General features: G+C 56.3%; 1 protein-coding gene across 4 annotated transcripts in view; it reads right to left on the bottom strand.

The window, feature by feature from the left end:
* Positions 1 to 226: 226 nt before the first annotated feature.
* The window catches only part of MYT1 (myelin transcription factor 1), a 63,104-nt gene continuing 43,928 nt past the window's right edge, over positions 227 to 19,402 (bottom strand). For 2 of the 4 annotated variants that reach the window (XM_040247715.1, XM_040247716.1), the window contains exons 13-23: positions 18,638 to 18,907; positions 15,500 to 15,654; positions 14,523 to 14,585; positions 14,340 to 14,408; positions 10,165 to 10,227; positions 9,786 to 9,869; positions 6,035 to 6,256; positions 4,883 to 4,974; positions 4,222 to 4,325; positions 2,135 to 2,278; positions 227 to 1,820 (exon numbers count right to left, since the gene is read on the bottom strand). In XM_040247715.1, coding sequence (XP_040103649.1) covers positions 1,680 to 1,820; positions 2,135 to 2,278; positions 4,222 to 4,325; positions 4,883 to 4,974; positions 6,035 to 6,256; positions 9,786 to 9,869; positions 10,165 to 10,227; positions 14,340 to 14,408; positions 14,523 to 14,585; positions 15,500 to 15,654; positions 18,638 to 18,907 — 1,407 coding nt within the window. In that variant the 3' untranslated portion in view covers positions 227 to 1,679. The remainder of the gene's footprint in view (positions 1,821 to 2,134; positions 2,279 to 4,221; positions 4,326 to 4,882; positions 4,975 to 6,034; positions 6,257 to 9,785; positions 9,870 to 10,164; positions 10,228 to 14,339; positions 14,409 to 14,522; positions 14,586 to 15,499; positions 15,655 to 18,637; positions 18,908 to 19,402) is intronic. The other 2 variants (XM_040247718.1, XM_040247719.1) reach the window with 1 other exon arrangement.

The raw sequence follows: 19,402 nt of genomic DNA, 5'->3' as shown, positions 1-19,402 counted from the left end.
TCACCCTGCAAACACACTGAGAAGTGCTGTGCTGTGGGGTCAGCGTTTCCTGAGGAAGGAGGATCACAGTATCAGAGCTGTCAGAGGACAGGAGCCTAGAGCGGGAGCTGCTCAGGGCGGCCTGCAGCCAGCGCCCCTCACAGCGATAGGACTCAGCCATCAAGAACCGGCACACAGACGCAACACAAGAGACACGCCAGAGCACACAGCTGACTACACTTAAATAAACAATGAACACAGAATGCCATTTGCTGTCGTCCGTGCCTGAAACAAAAGGAGCCAAAGGGATGAAGAGAACCGAAAAGTCTTTCTTTCCATTGGACCAAAGGGGAAATATCCCCAAATTATCAAAATTCCTCAGTTACAAAATACTTTTTAAAAACTCCATTATTAAAAGAATAAATAACAAAATATATAAAAAATAACTCAGTTGCATTAAAATCATAACTAGAAGTTACAGCAAGATTTTTTGTGGCCCTTCTCATAGTCAAATAGTTAAGTTTGCTTTGATTTCATTTACTTCCCTCTCATATGTCCTGGTGTGGGATCTAGGTAAAATAGTATAAAATTAATAAATAAAAATGTTAAATAAATAGCCAACATTAACATAAGAGGTTGTGAATATAAATACTTACATTTTGACAAAATTAAATAATTTACAGAATAATTAAACTAACTACTTTCTCATTTCTTCCAGGAAGTGCAATTTCTCTACTTTTAAATACTAACTTGGAATCGCAGTCACAGTTGGCTTGGATTCTATTTACATGTTAGGAACATTGTGTTTTTAACACATTAAATCAAAATTTATCTTCTTTTGAATCTCGAATGGATCTAAAAAGAAGTGACACCTTGGTGGTCTCCAGTCAGGAATTTATCGCCTGACCTTGCTGTCACTTCCCCCACCTCAGTAAAGCTCAGCCATGACCCGGTGATGGGCAGTGGTGGGTCACAGGCCAGGTGGGCACACAGACAGCCAGAGGCCCTGACCTTGACCCCGACCTGGGTCTAAAGGCTGCAGCCTTGAGGGAGCCTGACCCTGAGCTCAGGGTCTGCGGGCTCCACCAGAGGTGCTTCCCTGTGGAACCAGCGCTGTCTTCAGGGGGTCCCGGGCCAGCTTCCTCCAGGCCTGTTCCTAACCTACCCTCTGGAACGCTGCTCTCTTCCACGCTTAACATAAAAGTGAATTAAAGGACAACAGGAAACACACTTGTCACAGCGGCCTCACTGCATGGGCGCACTGGCCACTCCAGGCTGACTCGTCACACGCACCACCCGCCCGGCCAGGCTGCCCCCTCGGCCTTGACAGACAAAGGAATACTGTGGTTGCAGCTCCAAAACTTCCCTGAGAACCTTGTCCGTGAGTTTCCATTGGAGACTTCGAGCTTTCAGAAGCAAAAATAAATCACTTTGTAATACTTCACGCCCCGCACTCACATTGAGAGGTCAAGGCCTCTGGCCCGGCGCGTGAGTCACATCGAGGGAGACGAGGATTTCCAGGCACTCCTCTGGCTAAACACTCCCACCCCCTCGCCGAGGCCACCCTGGGCTGCCAACAAGAAGTCACTGTGAGTGGGAATCTCCACTGGGAGGGCAGGGCTAGGGAGGTAAAAGATAGAGGTGAGTCAGGGTGCCCTGGGCGCCCCGAGTCAGCATGGTGGCTCCTCACACAAGGAGGCCTAGACCTGGATGCCCCTCACGGCCTGCTTGATGCTCTCGAGGAGGTCCTTGTTCTCGGGATTCTGGTAGCACTCCTGGTTGGAGTACATGTCGGTGAGGGTGCTGACATAGGCGTCAAAATTCTGCTCACATATCGGCTCCTGGAGAACACAACTGGTTTAGTGAGGCCCATCCAAGCAGGGGCCCCAGGGTTTCCAGAAGCAATGGGAGTGGATGGGGGAGCCTCAGACCCAGGAAGCCCACGCCGCCAGAGATGAGCGCACAGAACTGCCACAGGCAGCACTCGGGCTAAGACCACCATGGCACAGGCTGCCCAGGATGCAACAGCCACCATGGGTAGCAATCTGCCCGGGGTGGGGCCCTTCCAGAGGCAGAGGGGTGCCTGCCCTCCCCAAAGCCACAGGATACAGGTGCCAGCTCAGCTGGGGAGGCCACAGGGCTGCTAACTGCTTACCATGTGCGGAAGGCGGATGTTGGCAAGACTTTGGATGAGGGCCTGGCTCAGGCCCGACAGCTCCAGAAACAGGGCTTCATTCTGCTCCTCGATGAGCTTGTTCTCCTCCTCGATGTTCTTCAGGCTTTTCTCCATGGACGAGATCTGCCAGACAGAGACGAGAGCTGCCGCCTGGAGTGTCCTCCTGGGAGCAGGCCGGCATGCCCACTGGGCCATCTCATGTCCCTCCAGGAGAAGGCGAAGAGGCAGGAGGCCTGCCACAGTGAGGGTTGGCAGTGCCCTGGTCCCTGGGTGGAAGGGGGGGACAGTGACTGAGCTAGGGGCTGGGGGCCATGGCTTTTTGAGCCCAGCTGTCCTGTGGGGTGGAGAGGAGCACAGAAGGAGACATTGGGTTCATGTCCCAGCCCATCACTGGCTTCCTGCTCTTCCTCTGTGGTGGAAACACTGTTCCCACCTGGTGGAACATCCCCACCAGAAAGACCAACCAAGTGCTTCATCAAAACTATGAAGGCAGCAGAGCAGACCACTGCCACTCTCAGCTGAGTGGACCAGCACATCAAAGATCACCCTGGGGTTTCCAGCACAAGCATGTCTTCTCTGGACCCAACAGGGCACCAGGAGGGAGTCTGAAAGTTCTCCAGGGGCTCCAAGTCTTCCACATGGAACATCAGAGAACAGAGGACAATTCCACCGGGCTGACGGCCATGGGCAGCCTCACCTGCTCTGGGTGCTGCAGGCACCACATGAGTCTCAGAGTGTCAGAGCCTGTAGGCAAGGTGGGCAAGAAGCTCACCCCAGGGCCTGGCCTGGAGCAGACATGCTTGGGAGGGCAGCCCCCAGCCTCACTCAGGGCAGAGGCAAGCTCATCAGTGTGGATGGCGCCTCAGGCCATCCCTAGGGTGCAGGAGCCCTTTTAGGAGGGGCTGGGTTACCCAGTGACAAGCCTTTGGCTTTAAAAGGTTTGAGCAGAAGTCCTGAGCCTTCCTTCCCTGCTCTCCAGCAGGGCATGTAATGCAAAACTCTCTGGAGGGGAAAGTCCTTCCAGAAGGATTCAGTGAATAATCTCTCTATAAGTAGGGGGGGCTGGCCAATAAAGACAAACCAAGGGTACTGACACTGGGAGATGCCTTGGACTTCGAGAAGGAAAACAGCAGGGAAGAATATGGGGAAAGCCACCCAGAAGGGCGTCTCGGTGCCCAGAGACAGCCCCTGTACCCCCTCTCCACTTCCACTGCCTCTGAACTGGGGAGTCGCTACAGGGCAGGACAGAAATCCCTGCTGATCCTCATCAGCTGGTGCTATTTTTACACTTCTGGGTAAGAGGAGGTCGGCGTAAAAGCCCGTCTGCCAGAGAAAGGAGGGGCCTCAGAAGACACAAGGACTCCAGCATCTCACACTTCCCCAGTCCCCGTGCCCTCCAACCCCACAGGGCCAGATCACCTCCTTGTCCTTGGGGACATGGCCATGCGCGGCTGCTCCTCTGTGCCCCTATCTCTGCTCCAGCCCCTACTCAGCAGCCAAGGAAGGGCATGTTCTTTTCAAAATAAGAAATTCACTGTTTTTTGGTTCGGGGTTTTTTTTTTTTTTTTTTTTTTTTAGTGTTCATTTTGGGGAACTCAGGGATAGGACACAGACTCAGGGCAATCTGTAACCCTGTCCCTCAGCACAGCAGTTCTTCTGGGTCAGACCCTGTGTGAACTGCTTTCCTTGTAGGAATGCATTCGTCTCACGACAACCGAATAGGGCAGATTCTCCTATTATCCTCATCTGCCTGGGAGGACATCAAGGCACACTCGGAATAAGAGGTCCACCAGATCACTTAGCAGGTATATGGCCATGCTGGGCTGGAACCCAGCTCCAGTCAGGTTCTGATGACCCATGCTGCGGTTCTGCTCCTACAAACCAACAGGATGGTGGCTACCAGCACCTCAGGACTCCTGATGAGTGGAATACGTGCTGAGCAGAAACTTGATGAGGGGCTGGGCCCCCACCTTCCCCTACCCCAACCCCAGAAAAGAAGGGGGAGGATGGGAAGGACATCTTGGGTTTTAGGGCAGGTAGGGGCAGGGCAGGGCGGCACCACCCACCTGGGACTGCAGCTGCAGCATGGCAGCCTCCATCTCAGAGTTGGACTCATTTAGGTCTCGAATCTCCTGGTTCAGCTGCTTGATCTCCTCATCGTTGTCCAGCACTACCCCAGAAAGAAACCTCAGTCGTGGCTCTCACAGAGTGGGGAGGGGGTCAGTCAAGGCCTGCTTTCTAGATGGGCCTGGGGAGCCCTTTCAGAGTAGAAGCCCCAGTGACTCGTGGCCCACATCTCAGACTGGGAAAGTGGCTGCGTGTCAGCTGTGTGCCTCCAGGCCCTGGTCTTGGTGGGAAAACAGATACCTCCTGGGCAAGTGTTAATTGCTAAGTTAAAAATGGAAGCCTTTCCAGATGGTGCTGGTTTCCTCTGCTTCCCTCTCACAAAGCCTGAGAACACAGGTCCACACACCCTGAGAACACGGCTTCTGGTGCTGCCAATAGGGCTCACCAAGCCCCAGGCTAGAGCTATGATGGCCATGCTGGGCACAGGGCAGCCAGAGGTTCTGAGCCGAGGTGAGGGGCCCTGGCAGCTCAGCTCAAGAGCTCTGTCTCCACCACGACTCACTCCAGGAGGGGCTTTGCCTCCCGACCCATCCCTTGCCTAAACCACCCGCCCACTTAGGTCCCAAGACCACATGCAGGGGGTGCAGGGGGCAGCCTCACCATCACTCGTCTTGAATTTCGTGCCAAGAACCTCATCCCCTGAGAGTTTTCCCTTCTTTCCTGCAAAGGTCGCTCTGGGACAGCCAGACAAGCTGGAAGCAAAGGTCATGCATGAAGACCAATCCAAGGTCATGCCTCACAAGCCAGTCTAAGGTCACAAGTCCCAGTGAGAGCCGGGCTTTTGGAGGACTATGCTGTCTGGAGCGTTGTCATTCATCCCTGGTGTTCCAGTCCTGGCTCCCGGCCCCCAGCTTCCTCACTCCTCCAACAGCACCGGCCATTCCCAGCTCAGGTCCCTGTTCTGAAGGTTTGTTCCCAGAGGCTCAGGGCAAGCACCACCTCTCAGAAAAGACCTCCTCACCCCCGCCTGCTCTATCTTCCCCACAGCGTCCTTTGCCAAACTAATAACATATTTGTTGGTTTGCAGTCTGTCTCTGCACCTGCCCTGACCACTCAGCTCCAGGAGGGCCGGTTGTCATCTTATTCTCCAGAGACTAGTATTTGATGTGCTTTCAGCAATGGCTTGTAGAATGAATGAGCTAATTAATCTTAAAGGTAGAGAGATGAGGACAAAAAAATAACATAGAAAAAAGGTTTCTGACAGGACCAAGCAGTGACTCATGTGGCTTCCCAGCACAGAGAGGAAGAGGGCTGATGGGGCAAGACCCTCAGCGCCAGGGGCAGTATCAGGGTAGGTCAGAGCTGGCCAGTGCTGCCCGGGCCCACTGCCCAGGCATGGAGGGGTCCCTTGTAGAGCAAGGAAAGGCCTGGGCCCCAAGTTCAAAGACAAAACCCCAGTAGGAGGGACAGGGTATGAGCTGTGACAACGCTTTTCAGGAAAAGCCTCAGCCTGCTTTAAGAAAGTGTGTCCCAGACACAGGGGGGCTCTGCTCTCTCTCGCCAGAGGGCCTCCATAGGATGTATAAAGGGGTCTTAGGGCAGTAAACACCTGGATGACACGTCACACAGGCCGTCATGTGGTCCCAGCAGGTTTCCATGGCTTCCCCCAGGTGGCTATCAATTTGGGTCTTTTTCCTCAAGAAACTACTGTTCTCACCTGCGCCCTGGTCTGGCATATCCCTGGGAGCCATGCCACAGTGCCACAGCTGGGGTCTCTCCTGGGTGACAGAAGGGCGGGGTGGGGGCAATCACCTGCGGTGCGTGAGGAAGCTCCCATTGGCGTGACCGGAGCCGTCACAGCCCGGGGTGGGGCAGGCGGGCCCCTCATTCTTCAGGGACTTCCAGGAGAAAGACGAGCCATTGAGGGAACCCTCTTTCTGCCTCCGAGCTGCCAGGGGGCAGCCGGATGCGCTTCTGTGAGAGGCGTATTTGCCGCTGATGTGACCAAGCCCCACACAGCCTGGAACCGGGCACCTGAGCACAGAGAGGTCAGAGGTGAACACTGGGTGCTGGAGCTGGAAGAGGAGCCCAGAGACCCCACCAAGCCAGACCCAGAGATGTGCTGGGGTCCCCTGGACAAACTAGCAGAGGGCTCACACCCCCTCTTCAGCCTTAGCCTCACATCCCCTCTGTGGCTTGGGGGCCAGCACCCACCTTCTCTCCCTGTCCCTCAGCAGCAGTGACCCCGGGGGGCCTGGAGCTGACTCTTGGTGGCCTCCTGGTCCACACCTAGACCTTGCTGCCAGCATCACTTCTGTATCACCCCAGAGACCACTTGCTGGGAGGTTGCTCTGAGCACTAGCCATTTGTCAAAGACCCGAAAGTCGCAGAGGACCCAGTTCACAGAGAGGTCTCTGGGATACACACAAGTCAGAGACAGGAAGCCCCCAGAGGTGGCAAGGCTGGGGGTGATGCGCTGCCTGGTGGCCCCCACACTCTGCCCTCATCTTGAGAGGGTAAACAGCTTAGGTAGGAAGGCTAGAGGTCCCCAGGCAGCAGGAGGAAATAAACTTCAAGTGGCAGACGTTTTTTTTTTTTTTTCTCTTTTCTCTTCTAATCCTGTGTTGTCGTGGCAACACTTGGTTCCACCTGAACTGAACTTTATCTCAAACCTTGAGCTAACCAATGTGTTTTTCTTATGGAATGTTTTCTTAAGCTACATTAATGAAATTATGTATTTGCTTGGAAATCTGCCTTTCTTCAAGATTCGTGTCAATTGTTTTATGGCCAGAGATGACTCCCCTTGTACCATTCTATCTCAAAATGCATGTTGTGGGAGAGGGCCCTGGTGCAACTCTCAGTCTTGAGGCATTTCTTTTATCTGATTAGCAGCTTGCCAACAGGTATAAAATGCCTTGCTAAAAACTAGCAAGGGGGCACTCTTTCTATCCCCTTTGATGTCTGTGTCAGCCACGTTCTCTATCCATTTTATACCTTAATAAAACTTTGCTACACAAAAGCTCCGAGTGATCAAGCCTCGTCTCTGGCTGCTGATCAAATTCCTCTCCTCTGGAAGCCACGAATCCCGGTGTCATTCACAGCTTGCAGCAGCAACCTTTCAGTCTCAGAAGTGGACTCCTCGGCTGGGACCATCCTCACCTGTCCCCTCTCTTGGCTCTTCTTTCTTATCTAGCCCAGCCACGTGGGCCCAGACATGAGGGCTGTCCAATGAGCTGGTCCAAGACCACCGTAGCCCCAGTCCAGAACAGCCCCAGTCACTACCAGGGGCCCCTGCAGGGGGCTTGGGAGGTTCTATTCTATGTCCACCCCCCACACTGGGACAGCTCCCAACTGTGCGGTTCCAGAGGACTCCTGGGCTGGGCCCCTTTGAGGTGCCTGTGAGGCTGACGTCACAGGATCAAAAAGCCAAGTGAGAGGCGCCTCTTCAAGTCACTACACAGATGAACCCAGGCTCTGCTTTCCCACTCTCTTTGCAGAATCCTAGCTTTTACCTCAGGAGGGGCCGCAGGCACCCCCGGAAGTACACTCATGACGCGGCTGCAGTAACACTGCTGGTCTCTCCCTCCACACCCTGGGTCCAAATCTTCAGTGTCTGGTGACCTCTTGTTAAGTCGTGTAGCACACCCAGGGGACTCCCGGTCAGAGGCACAGAGCTTTGGTCAAGCGCCAGTGCAGCTGGGGACAGTGGGGCCTCTCCAAGGTGATGGACATGCAGCTCCCAACCTCCGCATCGGAACCTCCATAGACTTTAATGGTCAGCTATCTACTTGCGGCCAACGGGATTTACCACAAAGCGCTGACCCGACTTAATCTCAAAAGCTGCAGACACAAGATGTCATAAAAGGGACCCTGCCTCCACCCGCCCCTACACTTCACAGCCAGTGCCTGCCAGCCACGCCACTTCAAGCAGTAGGAACTGTAGCGCTGATTAAAGTTTCTGCTGCCGTCTGCACTTGTGTAAAGACGCTCATCAATTATAAATATAGGTAAAGTCTATGGCTAGGGAGGAGATCCTATAAAACCGGGACGCTACATGGGTGGCCTCTTCTCCTTGCCATGGAGCCATTAGAAACTTCATCCATCCTATAAATGCTGAACTATTTCTGGAAGTCACATTCTCCACTTGGCTGCAAATTCTCGAGTTTTTTTTTTTTTTTTTAAAGCAAAGTTGACAGCACATCAGGCAGAGGAAAACCATTTTTGCCAGTTAATGTGAAAAATGCTGATCTTCATTTTAATCGTTTGCAAATGCAGCACAATTCACTTATCACATCAGCAGGATCCCTGCTAAATCCATAACAGCAATGTGTTTATATGATCACAGGCAAATTCCTAGATTCTAGGAAGAAAAAAATATTCTTTATCCACCCTCTCATTTGGTAGGCAGCATTCACAATACCAACAACCAGTATTTTGCATTTTTGATTTAGTATTCATTACAGTCTTACTGTATAAATTAAATAAACAAGTCACTGCCTTATTACAGCAAACAGCTGGTGGGGCTGTCCTCTTTGAAGGGCATAACGCTGGTCAATTTGGCCCCTTCTCTGTGGCCAAGCAGATGTTTGGGCCACAGCTGGGCTGATCTCCCTGGAGAAGCCAGCACAACTCCGGCCAGGTCGAACCCCTCTGCAGAGGTGAGTGCCAGCTGTCATTGCAGACCTGCTTCCCGTGGACCTGCTCAGCCAAGCTACTCCAGTCCCTGGGCCACCAGGCAGCCAGAGTCATTCTCTTCCAGTCCTCACCTGCCCCGGCAAGACCCACTGCCTGCTCTACCCAATGTCAGCTCTGAAAGTCCTGGGCAAATTGGGCAGTGGGTCACCTGCTTGCACCTGTGGTATGTGCACGTGGGGAGCTTGAGGGGCAGGGCCCCTTCTGGAAGGATAAGTTTGCCCTGATACCAGCCCCACCAGGTAAGTTCGGGTCAGGGTTCATGACAGGGCAGCAACCCCCAGGGAGAAGGTCAGTAGAGGTCAGGGACTCTGTTCACTTAAGGCCCAGGGTGTCTCTCTCCTCCCAAGAGGACTGTCGACTCCCAGTTCAGAGAGATCCTCCCAGGCCCCCTCACTGCACATCAGCTCCCTGCCAAGGCGTGGGGACACACAGATGCACACAGTTCAAAGGCTCCCTGTCTTTCTAACCACCCTCTCCTCCTTGACTCCTACACTGACCCCTCCCACCAGACCAGAAGCCATGCAGGCTGTAGTGCCCATGAGTGCCCAGGGTGGCCCACGCCCTGAGGCCCAGGCCCAGATGCCCTGGGTGCACGGGCGGCAGGGCACTCTGCCTTTCTCGGCCCATCAAACACCACGGACCTGAGAAGTCCAGATAGGAGCCCAGGCACGCAGGTGTCCTCCACATAACGCACATGGCTCCCACCTGCAAGGGTGTCCCTGTGCATGGCCTGAGCACCTCCTAAAAATGGGCATTGTCATAGCTGTATTAAAGTAAATAGAGTCTAGAAGGAGCTTTTAAAATGATAAAATACAGAGAAACCCCAAGTCTGCACAACAGCCAGGCGGCCAGCAGGACCCCCACTCACTTCATCAGCTCAGGGTCTTCCTTGTCGTCCTTCGCAGGCGTGGCCTTGGCTCCACTTTTCTTGGCACGAGGGCAGCCTGACAAGCTGGTTTTACAAGAGGAAAAAATGTCACAGTGGTTTAAGGACAGCAACTTCTCAACCCACCTGCCTCCCTCCACCCCTCAGGTTCTGTGGGCAGCAAGGCCATGTCCAGGAAGCGGCCCCCAGCTCTGGCCAGAGGGTATCCCGATCAGCTCTGAGAACATTGACAACTCAGACTCGAGGGAAGAAACAGGCTGGGGTGCAGCGGCACTAATGTGTCACTTGGAGCCTGGAACTTCATCAGCCTGAGGAGACCCCACTGCTGGCCCGGCACCCAGGGCACCTGGGGCAGGCTCACCTCCGGTGGGACGCGTAGTTCCCCGTTATATGGCCTGAGCCATCGCAGCCGGGCGTGGGGCACCTGTGGAGGACAGCGTGGCTGAGACCAGAGCTGCGGAAGTCACTCGGCCGCAGACCATACTTGGCCCTCAACAGCCCCACCACGGAGGTCTCACATAGTCATGACCTCCAGGCCTCAGAACTTGGTACCCAGTCTCTCTGGGGGAACCAGGAGGGCCAGGGGAGAGAGCACATTCCTCTGCAGGACGGTGGGTTCCCAACTTGGCCTCCTGCAAAGGACCAGGCTGGATGAGAAGGCTCCAGAACACCTGTGGACCTTTAGGTGTACTCTCGGGATGCAAACCTAGCACCAAGGACCGTCTCATCCTGCTTGAGGTTGCTGGAGAAGGACTGCCCGTGCTCACAGACGGCTGTATCGAGCACCTGAGACGCATCACCCCCAGCCCTGGCAATGTTGGGGCATCACCGCCGCTTGGCGAGTACCCAAGCTTTTTGAGAGGTGGCTGGCACCAGTGGAAGGGAGCTGGGGAGGCACAGAATGCAAAAGTCCAAAATGTGTGGTGAATATATCATGTCAAAGGTAGAAATCCCCTTTAATACACCAGCTTGAGCTATTTTTCCCTGAGCGTCCAGTGACGAAACATGGATCGGTTTCTGCTTGCATCAGAGCACTGGTTCCCAACCCTGCAGGTGGTCCTCAGGATGCCTCCCCCAGGATGGGCCTGCTGCTCACGCCTTGTCCCTTGTGAGGGCCCAGTTCCATCCTGTGTGACCCAGCAGGACTCTGGTGGTTATCTGCCATTTCTGGCTTCATCCTCACACAGAGAGAGAGCTGTGGAGCCAAGGCCATTCCTCAGCACAAAACTGGCCCAGAGGGTGGCAGGGCAGAGCGCCAGCTGGGGCAGGACATGGACATTGAAGTTGGCTTGTCAACCAGTGGAGGCTGCCTTGCGCCCAGGCTCTGGCACGTCCAAGGCCCCTCCTCTCCATCCTCCTCCCAGATGTCCACGAGCCGACATTGCCACCCCCATTAGGCTGGCATGGCAACATGGAGGGGCTAGATGCCCGGGAGCCTCCTTCCCAGCCCCTCAGACCTTCTCAAGGTATCCTCCTCGTCCCTGCTCCAAGGGCCACCCGTTGAGGCTTCCCTGGCCTGGCAGTTGGCAGGAGGGTCAATCTCCCTCCTGTCGGGCTTTGAGGTGACTTAGACCCCAATGAGATTATGATGCCCCCCACCTCAGTCATGTGTGGTCACATTTCAACCCACATCTGGGGCAAGGAGCCTTCTGTGTTTTAATGGAAATCACCCACCACCTCCATCCAGGTAAGCATCACCCATTCAAATGAACCCCAGCTGCCGGGACCTCCTGCTCTGACATTCTGTGTCTCCATGTGGCCTCAGGTCCTCAGGCTCCAGCTGCTCAAGAAAGTCCTCTGCAGCAGTCCTTTGCATGGCCCTCCGCACTGAGGCCCAGGCCCTGTGACACCCTCTGCTAGGACAGTCCTTCTCCCTGCTCCTTCTCAGCTGCAGAACACAGGGCTCAGTGCTATAGGCAGTGGCCAGGGTGGTGGGTTCACAGCAGCCCCCAGCCTCTGTGGCTGTGAGCAAGATGCTTGTCTGTGAGTGACACCCTTGCAAGGTGTGGCCTCTGGCAGTGCCTGGGAGGGGGTCTTGGTCGGGGAGAGACTCGGTGAGAACACGCACATGGGGGCACTCCCATTCCAGAAAGGCAGGATGCCCCCCACCTTCCTTGCCAGCCTGATGTCATGGCTTTTCCCTAAAAGTCGTGTCCAAGAGAAGATGATGTCATGTGGCTGGAGAAGCAAGTGTCTGCACTGGCCACTGGCAGTGCCGGCCAACCATCCCTTCTGAGTGTGTTGTCTGGGCCAGAGGGTGAAGCTAGGCAGCATGGCTCACACCAGACCTCACCCTGCCTCTATCCATGTCCTGTGGCTGGGGCAGGGGCTATCCCCCAACCTGTGCAGAGCTCCCCCATCACAGTCCAGCAGGGTGTGTGGCTGTCTCATAAGCCCCACACATGGAGTAGCCCATGTGGCCCGAGGCACCCAAGTCCCCAGATCTGGACCACATGGGACACTTGCAAGGGAAGAATAAATGCCCTTGGAATGTGATCTAAACACAGAAAACACTTTGTCTGCGACTGTCACTGCACTCAAGTGTTGGTGGGGGCCACCAAAGAAGACTCCTTTGCAAGGCGTGGCACGGGTGCCTTTGCCCCTCTGTGGATGGGTTACCTTCACCCGACACTGCCACAAAGCTGATCAAGGTGCCAGATGCCCACTGGGCAGGGGAAGAAGAGAAGAACATGGGGGAGCCAGGCCACATCCACGCTGTGGCCTGAAGCAGATGAGGAGTAGCCTCCACAGGAGGACACTTTAGAGGGAGTCAGGAGTGATTTTTTTCATACAGGAACACTTTCCATCACCAACTTCCAAACAAGTTTGCATTACAGTTCTTCACAGGCGCTCCATCTCAGAAGGGCACTGACCCTCCCTATGGCCACGTTTCTGGACCCAAACCAAGGGCCAAGTCCATGTGTCACTTCCAGGAACCCTGACCAACTGCTCTGCAGGTAAAGGGCTACTGAGGGCATGTGGCCACTTCTAGAACTCCACCACCCTCAAGCTGGAAAACCACAGAAACTGATCAGTTAGAAAAGTAAGTCAAATTGGAAAAGAAAACAGGAGAAAGACGGTAGAAGAAGAGAGGAAAGAAAGAGGGAAGAGGAGGGTGGGGAAGAGCATTCCAAGCCCACAGGCCTGAGGGTCTCATTGCATTTCTGGAGTTGGACACTTGGGGTCAGCGAGCGCATGTGTGAGCCTGCCTCAGAACATGCTAGTGTCAAAGCTGATAGAACGAACTACTGGAAACATGCTTCTGGTCATGAACTCTGCCCAGCCTCATCTGGGGGACTGGAAGACCACATTGGTAAAACAGTTAACGACACGCTTTTCCTGGCTACTAGGATCAGACAGGCTCCCCAGAACCACAGAATTAGGCTGGCAGGACCTGCTGCTCAGACAGACTGGGAGCTTCCTGCCCGTTCTAAGTCAGTGCAGGTCCATGGAAGCTTCCAGCAGCCGTAGCTCCTCATCTTAAAGGCACCAGAGCCCCAGATCAGGCTGAGCCGGTGAAACCTGGCCTGGATGCAAGGCCCCCAACACAGAGGCCCAGAGTGGGAGAAATCCCCTGGAGAGGGAGTGACCTGAGGGGCCAAGAGGGGACCCTCCTTCCACAACCTCGGTTCAGCCTAGGAGCACAGGGTCACCATTATGTGGCTCAGGGCCACACCAGCCACGATGTCACAGCTCAACTAAAAGTATGAAATCAAAGGCCATCACAATCCCCAACTCCAGCCCCTGAAAGACGCTGAGAGCCAGGAAACCTCTGGGCAAGTGCTCCTCACTTGAACAAGGCTGTCAGTCAGAGTGGCTGGTGCCACCGGGCTGCCCTGCCCTGGTGTCAGGGGCAGGAGGAGCAGAAGCAGAGAGCAGGCACAGCAAAAAGGAGGGGCGAGCATAGAGGTGAGGCGTGGGCAGGACAGGGGTGAGCACCAGGGGCCAAGACAGAAGCAGCTGAAAGGGGTGCAGGAGGAGGGACAAGCACAGAGTTTCTCAGCCATCACCAGCATCCAGTCCACTTAGCAAGAGCTACACAGCTTGCAGCCCTCGAGCCACAATGAGACTTACAAGCCATGGCCAGTCCGGGACTTCTCCCAGATCTCCACGGCAGGGGAAAGCAGGCCCAGACAGCAGCTCATCAGGGGTCCTCAGGAGAGGAAGAGAATGGGCCAGGGCCACCAGGAGCCAGAGGCAGGTCCTACGTCCTGTTGGCCCTCCCGACCCTCAGCCCTCAGAGAGGCTGGCAGGGCCGAGGGGAGCACAGGACCCCGTAGCAGCCCTGGGCCTGAGGGGACAGGCAGACAGCAGTGCTAAGAGCAGAGAGAGACAGGCAGAGTGGCGAGAATCCCAGCCAAGCAGAATCAGCCCGTCCATGGCCCTGCCTCTCTGCCCCACGGCCCTGCGCCTCTGGCTGGGGCCGGCCTGGTGCCGGAGCCCTCGAGAAGGCTGATTTGGGCTGGAGCCTCATGAAAGGAGTGAGCAGAGCAAGGAAGCCACCCCAGAGATGGGAGGCCAGGAGGGCAGACATACTTGAGGTCAGCAGAATGGGCAGCCATGAGGTTTCTGAGGCTCTTGTCAGCAAGAGGGCAACCAGAGAGGCTGAAAGAGAAGAGATGGGATATTGGGATGAGCCAAAGAGGGGGAGCAGAGCAGCAGAGGGAGAAGACCCACCACACAGCACCCAGGCCAGGCGGACCCAAGCGGGGGACGAACCTGCGGTGGGAGGCATAGTTCCCAGTGATGTGGCCACTGCCGTCACAGCCAGGGGTGGGGCAGCTGGACAAAGGAAACAGAGCGTCAGATCAGAGAGCGAGGCACCCTGCCAGACCCGCCCCCGGGGCTGAGTCCACTCAGGGAGGGCGGCAGCACCTGCTCCCTGCCCATCTCGGAGCAGACCCTTCACCTCCGCCTCTCCGACTGCAAGTTTCTCCCATACTACTCAGCTCAAGAAAGAAAACGGAACCAAAGTGAAGCTCAACTTAAAGTCGAGATGCTCTGAAGCCCTCGCACTGTGCATGCACATGTGTCCACGCTTGTGGACAGGGGGGCGGGGGGCACCTTCGTGATGTGGCGGGGCCTTCCCCAAGGAAAAGGCCCCAGCCAGAGCCAGCTACAGGGCAGGAAGAAGCTGGCAGGGTTTGGGGCACGAAGAGAAATCCCAGGGACAAACTCCGAGCAGAGGTGAGGGCTGGATCACCTGCAGGGCAGGTGTCAGGCTTCTCACCGTCCCCTAGGGGAGGTGGTGTTCAGTGGCAATTAGCCAGCAGCTGTCCCCTCTCCAGTGGCATCTGGTTAAACTAGCTCTGGCTGCCAGGGCTGAGGGCACCAACTCTGAGGCAGAGCACGCCAAGGACTGGCACACGTGGGGGCTCAGGAGGCGTCCACTCCCCTCAGCCCTTGTCTGTTCTGTGGGCCAGATGAAGGCTCATCCTCCCTCTTTATCACCCTGAAGGAGCAGGTTAGAGGTCAGGATGGTACAGGGGTGAGGGGAACCTCCCCTGCTGTCTGGCCCAGGAAGGTCCTAGTAGAGGCAAATCAGCCTCTGCCCATGGCCAGGGCAGGAGGACCGTCAGTGCAGGGCTGTGCAGGGGCCGGCCTGGTCATCACAGTCTCCCACCAGGGTGTGCTCCTTTCCAGACTATAGAGGTCCCCTGGGGGGGGGGGTCCTGTCGTTCAAGGCGGGGACTTACGTGAGCAGCTCCTTCTTTATGTCCTTGGAGAGAAACTTCAGCTTAAAGTTGGCCAGGGTGACCTCCCCGGGGTACTTCCGCTCCTCAAAATTCTCCTCCGACACTTCCTGGTCATCTGCTTCAGAAGAAGCAAAAGAATGGGCTGCTGGCTCTGACTGCAAAAGACCAGCAGGGAGATGTTTTAACCAGCTGGCGGGGGCCGGGCGCCCAGCCCAGGGCTGAGGGAGAGGGGCCTTTCAGAACAGGGTCCACAGAGGTGTTTTCTGGAGTCTCCTGTCTTATGCATGCAGGAGTAAGACCTACTCCCAAGATGCAGGAAGCAGCACCCAGAGGGGCTGGGACGCTCCCTCACCTCAGCTGCTGCACCCGAGCTGACCTAGGAACGGGGAGACACGGATGCCACCCAGGGCGGCTGCTCTGACACCCTCCATGGCCTCTGGCCTGTGTGTCACCTCCGGCCACCCGCCCTGGGTCACCTCCTGCACACCAGAGTGCACACCAAATGCAGCTCCTTTGGGGCCGTTACCACTGAGGGTGTGTCTGTTGAAATGCTATGAGGATGAGTGGTACAATGTACAAAGTATGATAGAAATAATCACAGCAACCTTAGGGCCATCTGGCCCTGTGGGCCCAGCCGGCACGATGACCTGACTGCAAGAGGCACTGTAATAAACACTTTGACCTCAAATGCAGCGTCTGGAAGTGTTCAGTCGCCACCCAAGAACTGGGCACTATGAACACAGTGGTGAACAAGGACATTCCCTCCATCCAGGGCAGGGAAGACATTCACAAGAGTCAGGAAGGCCAGTGCCCTGCAGGTCAGTCTGTAATGGACCATTAGCCCCAGTGGTGGATCACGATTCGAGTCTCAGGACTTGCTGTGTGTCCCAGGCACATTGTCCAACCTCCCGGACCCCACACGTTTGAGCTGGAAACAGTAGCAGGCCCTCCCAGGATGTCTGGGGCTGAGAGGAAGAAAGGCCCGTGGCACCATGTGATGCTGTTGCTACTGTTACTACTGAACAAGGCACAGCGGTGTGGACGAAGAGCCTCAACTTGAGTCCAGCCTTCAGGAGAAACAAGGGCCTCCCAGAATCACAGGGGCAGAGGCAGCTCCAGAACATGAAGCATATCCCAGAGGGCCATAGACACAGGGGCCAGGGCTGTTTGGGGATGTGAGGAGGCACTGCTGCCGGAGTTGGGTGGGAGGTGATGCTAAAGGCTGGGGTGAGATGGTCAGGGAGCCTTGGGCAGAGCTAGAAGGAGAGTCTGAACGGGGAGTCCAGACCACAGTAGATGGACTGGGAAGGCCTGATCCAGGGGGTGACCCAATAGGACAGGGACACCTGTGCCCAGGGCACAGGGGAGGAAGGGAAGGGCCTGGGGGTTAACTGAGGCTTCCTGCCAGGGAGTGGATGGTCGACGATGGAGCATAGCAGCGGGCTTCCACAGCCAGGCTCCCCAGGACCTCTGAGACCCAGGTCACCTACAGATGACACAACAGTCCTGGGAAGGGGTGAGGATGCTCAGAGGGCATGGGAAAGTGGGGCGGGGCTGGGCGGGTGGCAGGGGGAAGTGGCCAGAGAGACCAGCTTGAGCTAGCGGCCAAGGAAAGGGGAAGGACGCCTGGAGGGGTGGAGGGGAGACAAGGTCACAGGCCCAGAACGGATCAAGGATGACAGCAGATGTGGGGACATAGCCTGGTGACCCCAACAGGAACAGAAGGGCCTCAATGGGCCTCAGACTTGGCCCACTGGCAGAGAGAAGCCCTCCTGCCAGCCCCCGCTGACGCTCAGCCCTCCCTACCCCAGGGGCTCACTCTGAGAGAAGTATCCCTCTTCTGAGCCCTGACGTTGAGTGGCTGCCATGTGACTGAGCCAGATGACCTAGACCTAGACCTAGACCAGGCAGCTCCTCTGTAAAGTAGGGGTGCATGTGAGGGCAGTAGATGGAGGAACCTGGCCACCCCTGAAGATGAAACTGTAGGGGGGGTGAGTTCTCAGAGTAGAATCCTCACCACCACTGCCCCTCCCTCCACAGGGATCTGTCCCCAGCCCCGCCTGCCAAGGGGATGGCTCCACCCACACACCACCCTGCCCTGCCTAGACACAACTGTTCCCGGGGCCTCCTGGTTCTGCTTCAGTGGCCCTGGTGGTAAAGAACTCCCCGCCAATGCAGGAGACGCAAAAGACTTGGGTTCTATCCCTGGGTCAGGAAGATCCCCCGGAGAAGGGCACTGGCAAGCCACTCCAGTATTCTTGCCTGGAGAATCCATGGACAGAGGAGCCTGGAGGGCTACAGTCAATGGGCTCACAAAGAATCAGACACGACTTAGCACACACGCAGGGACCTGGGCCCCTCGCCCTCCTGGAGGTGGCGGCTGGCAGGCAGGGGAGGGCTGGGAGGGACCCCTCAGGCCTGTCCACACTATGCAGAGCCCGCCTGGAGTTGTACCCTCAGAGCGGAGTTCTGCTGTTCTGGAAGCCCCCAGTCAGCCCCACCTTGAGTGGGTGGAGTCACCAGGAGAGGACTGTTCCACCAGCCCCCAGGCTATGGATGGGTCAACACAGAGGCCTGGCTTGCCGCTCCTTAGCAGGCAGTACTGCTCTGGGACTCAGACCACTGGCTGCCAGAGGTGCTTCTGAGGCCAGGCATTTTCTCCTGCCTCTGTCCAGGGAACCAGGCGCCTGCAGTGTCCTGGGGATGGTGAGGAGAGGCTGCCACCAGAGTTCAGGGTGTCCCTCATCTGGACAGCAGGCTGGTGGGAGGCCCACGAAACTGAGGAATTTGAGGCCTTTCCCGAATCATCCCCTGAACCACACCTGTTCTCTCCACACTCTTGGAGAGCCACTCTGCTGCTGACCACTCATTCTCCAGAGGTAAGACCACCTCCCTCTTGGAGGGGACAAGGCCACACACTGAGCCAATGGTGAAAACACCTCCAGGAAGGTGGACTTGGCTGCCCGGAGCAGGCAGAGCCCTGTGTGGAAAGGAGTAGGACCCATAGCGCCTCTGCCTGGAAATGCCAGCGTGTTTATGCCAGCCCTGGGGCAAGGCAAGCTGACCGCCAGCGCCTGCTCAACGCCCCCCTCCTCCGACCTTCAACAGCTCTGGACCTCCCACCTGGACAGCACCCACCTCCTCAGGCTCCTCCTCTCGTGGGCGGCTGGGCTTGGTGTAGTCCAGAGGCCGGTCCCACTCATCCTGGCGGGAGGCGTGGCTAGACGGGGGTGAGGTCAGGGAGCTGCTTGGGGCGCTGGTACTGCTCTGGCGCTGGCAGGCGTCAGGCGACTTCACGCCAGGGCTGCTGCTGCTGCTGCTCCCGCTTGGGAAAGTGTTCTCCCGCCTGCGGTGCTTGTGCATGCTCAAGTCCAGGGTTCCGTTCTCATCCACCTCAATGTCCGCGGCCTGCATTGCAAAGGTGACATCTAGGTTAGACACCACCCCCTCCCACATGTGCCTTATTTTCCCTCCAAACGGAACAGGGCCAAAAAGAAGAGAAGAGCCTCTAAGAAGAAAGTATCCTGAAGCTGACGTGGACTCACTCTACCCACTCCCTCAAAGCCTCAAGCCTGTAAAACCAGGCCCTGCATATGGCCACCTGTGTGGGCACAGGAATACGTGGAAGCCAGGGGAAGCCCTCATCCTGGTAGATGCGGGAACAGGTGTGTATACCCACTTGGCGCCCTTAGGCACAGGGCATGGTGCTCAGGGAGGTGGAACCATCCAGTGTCTTTGGGCAGCAGGGTCAGTGGTCAGGAGGGAGAAAAGGAAAGAGTGGTACTCCCCTCATAGATGCTGGGTTTGCTGAGCCTGCTTTGTGCAGGCCGCATATACTCCTGACTGCAAACCCCACCCGCCTTCTCTGCGTCAGAAGGGGCTCCCAGCAGGGCCCTCGCCCAC

This window comes from Oryx dammah, unplaced genomic scaffold (assembly GCF_014754425.2).
Source record: "Oryx dammah isolate SB20612 unplaced genomic scaffold, SCBI_Odam_1.1 HiC_scaffold_10, whole genome shotgun sequence".
NCBI classification, from domain to species: domain Eukaryota; kingdom Metazoa; phylum Chordata; class Mammalia; order Artiodactyla; family Bovidae; genus Oryx; species Oryx dammah.
The sequence above is the reverse complement of the archived record's forward strand: the minus strand, read 5'-3'. Positions and strand labels throughout refer to the sequence as shown.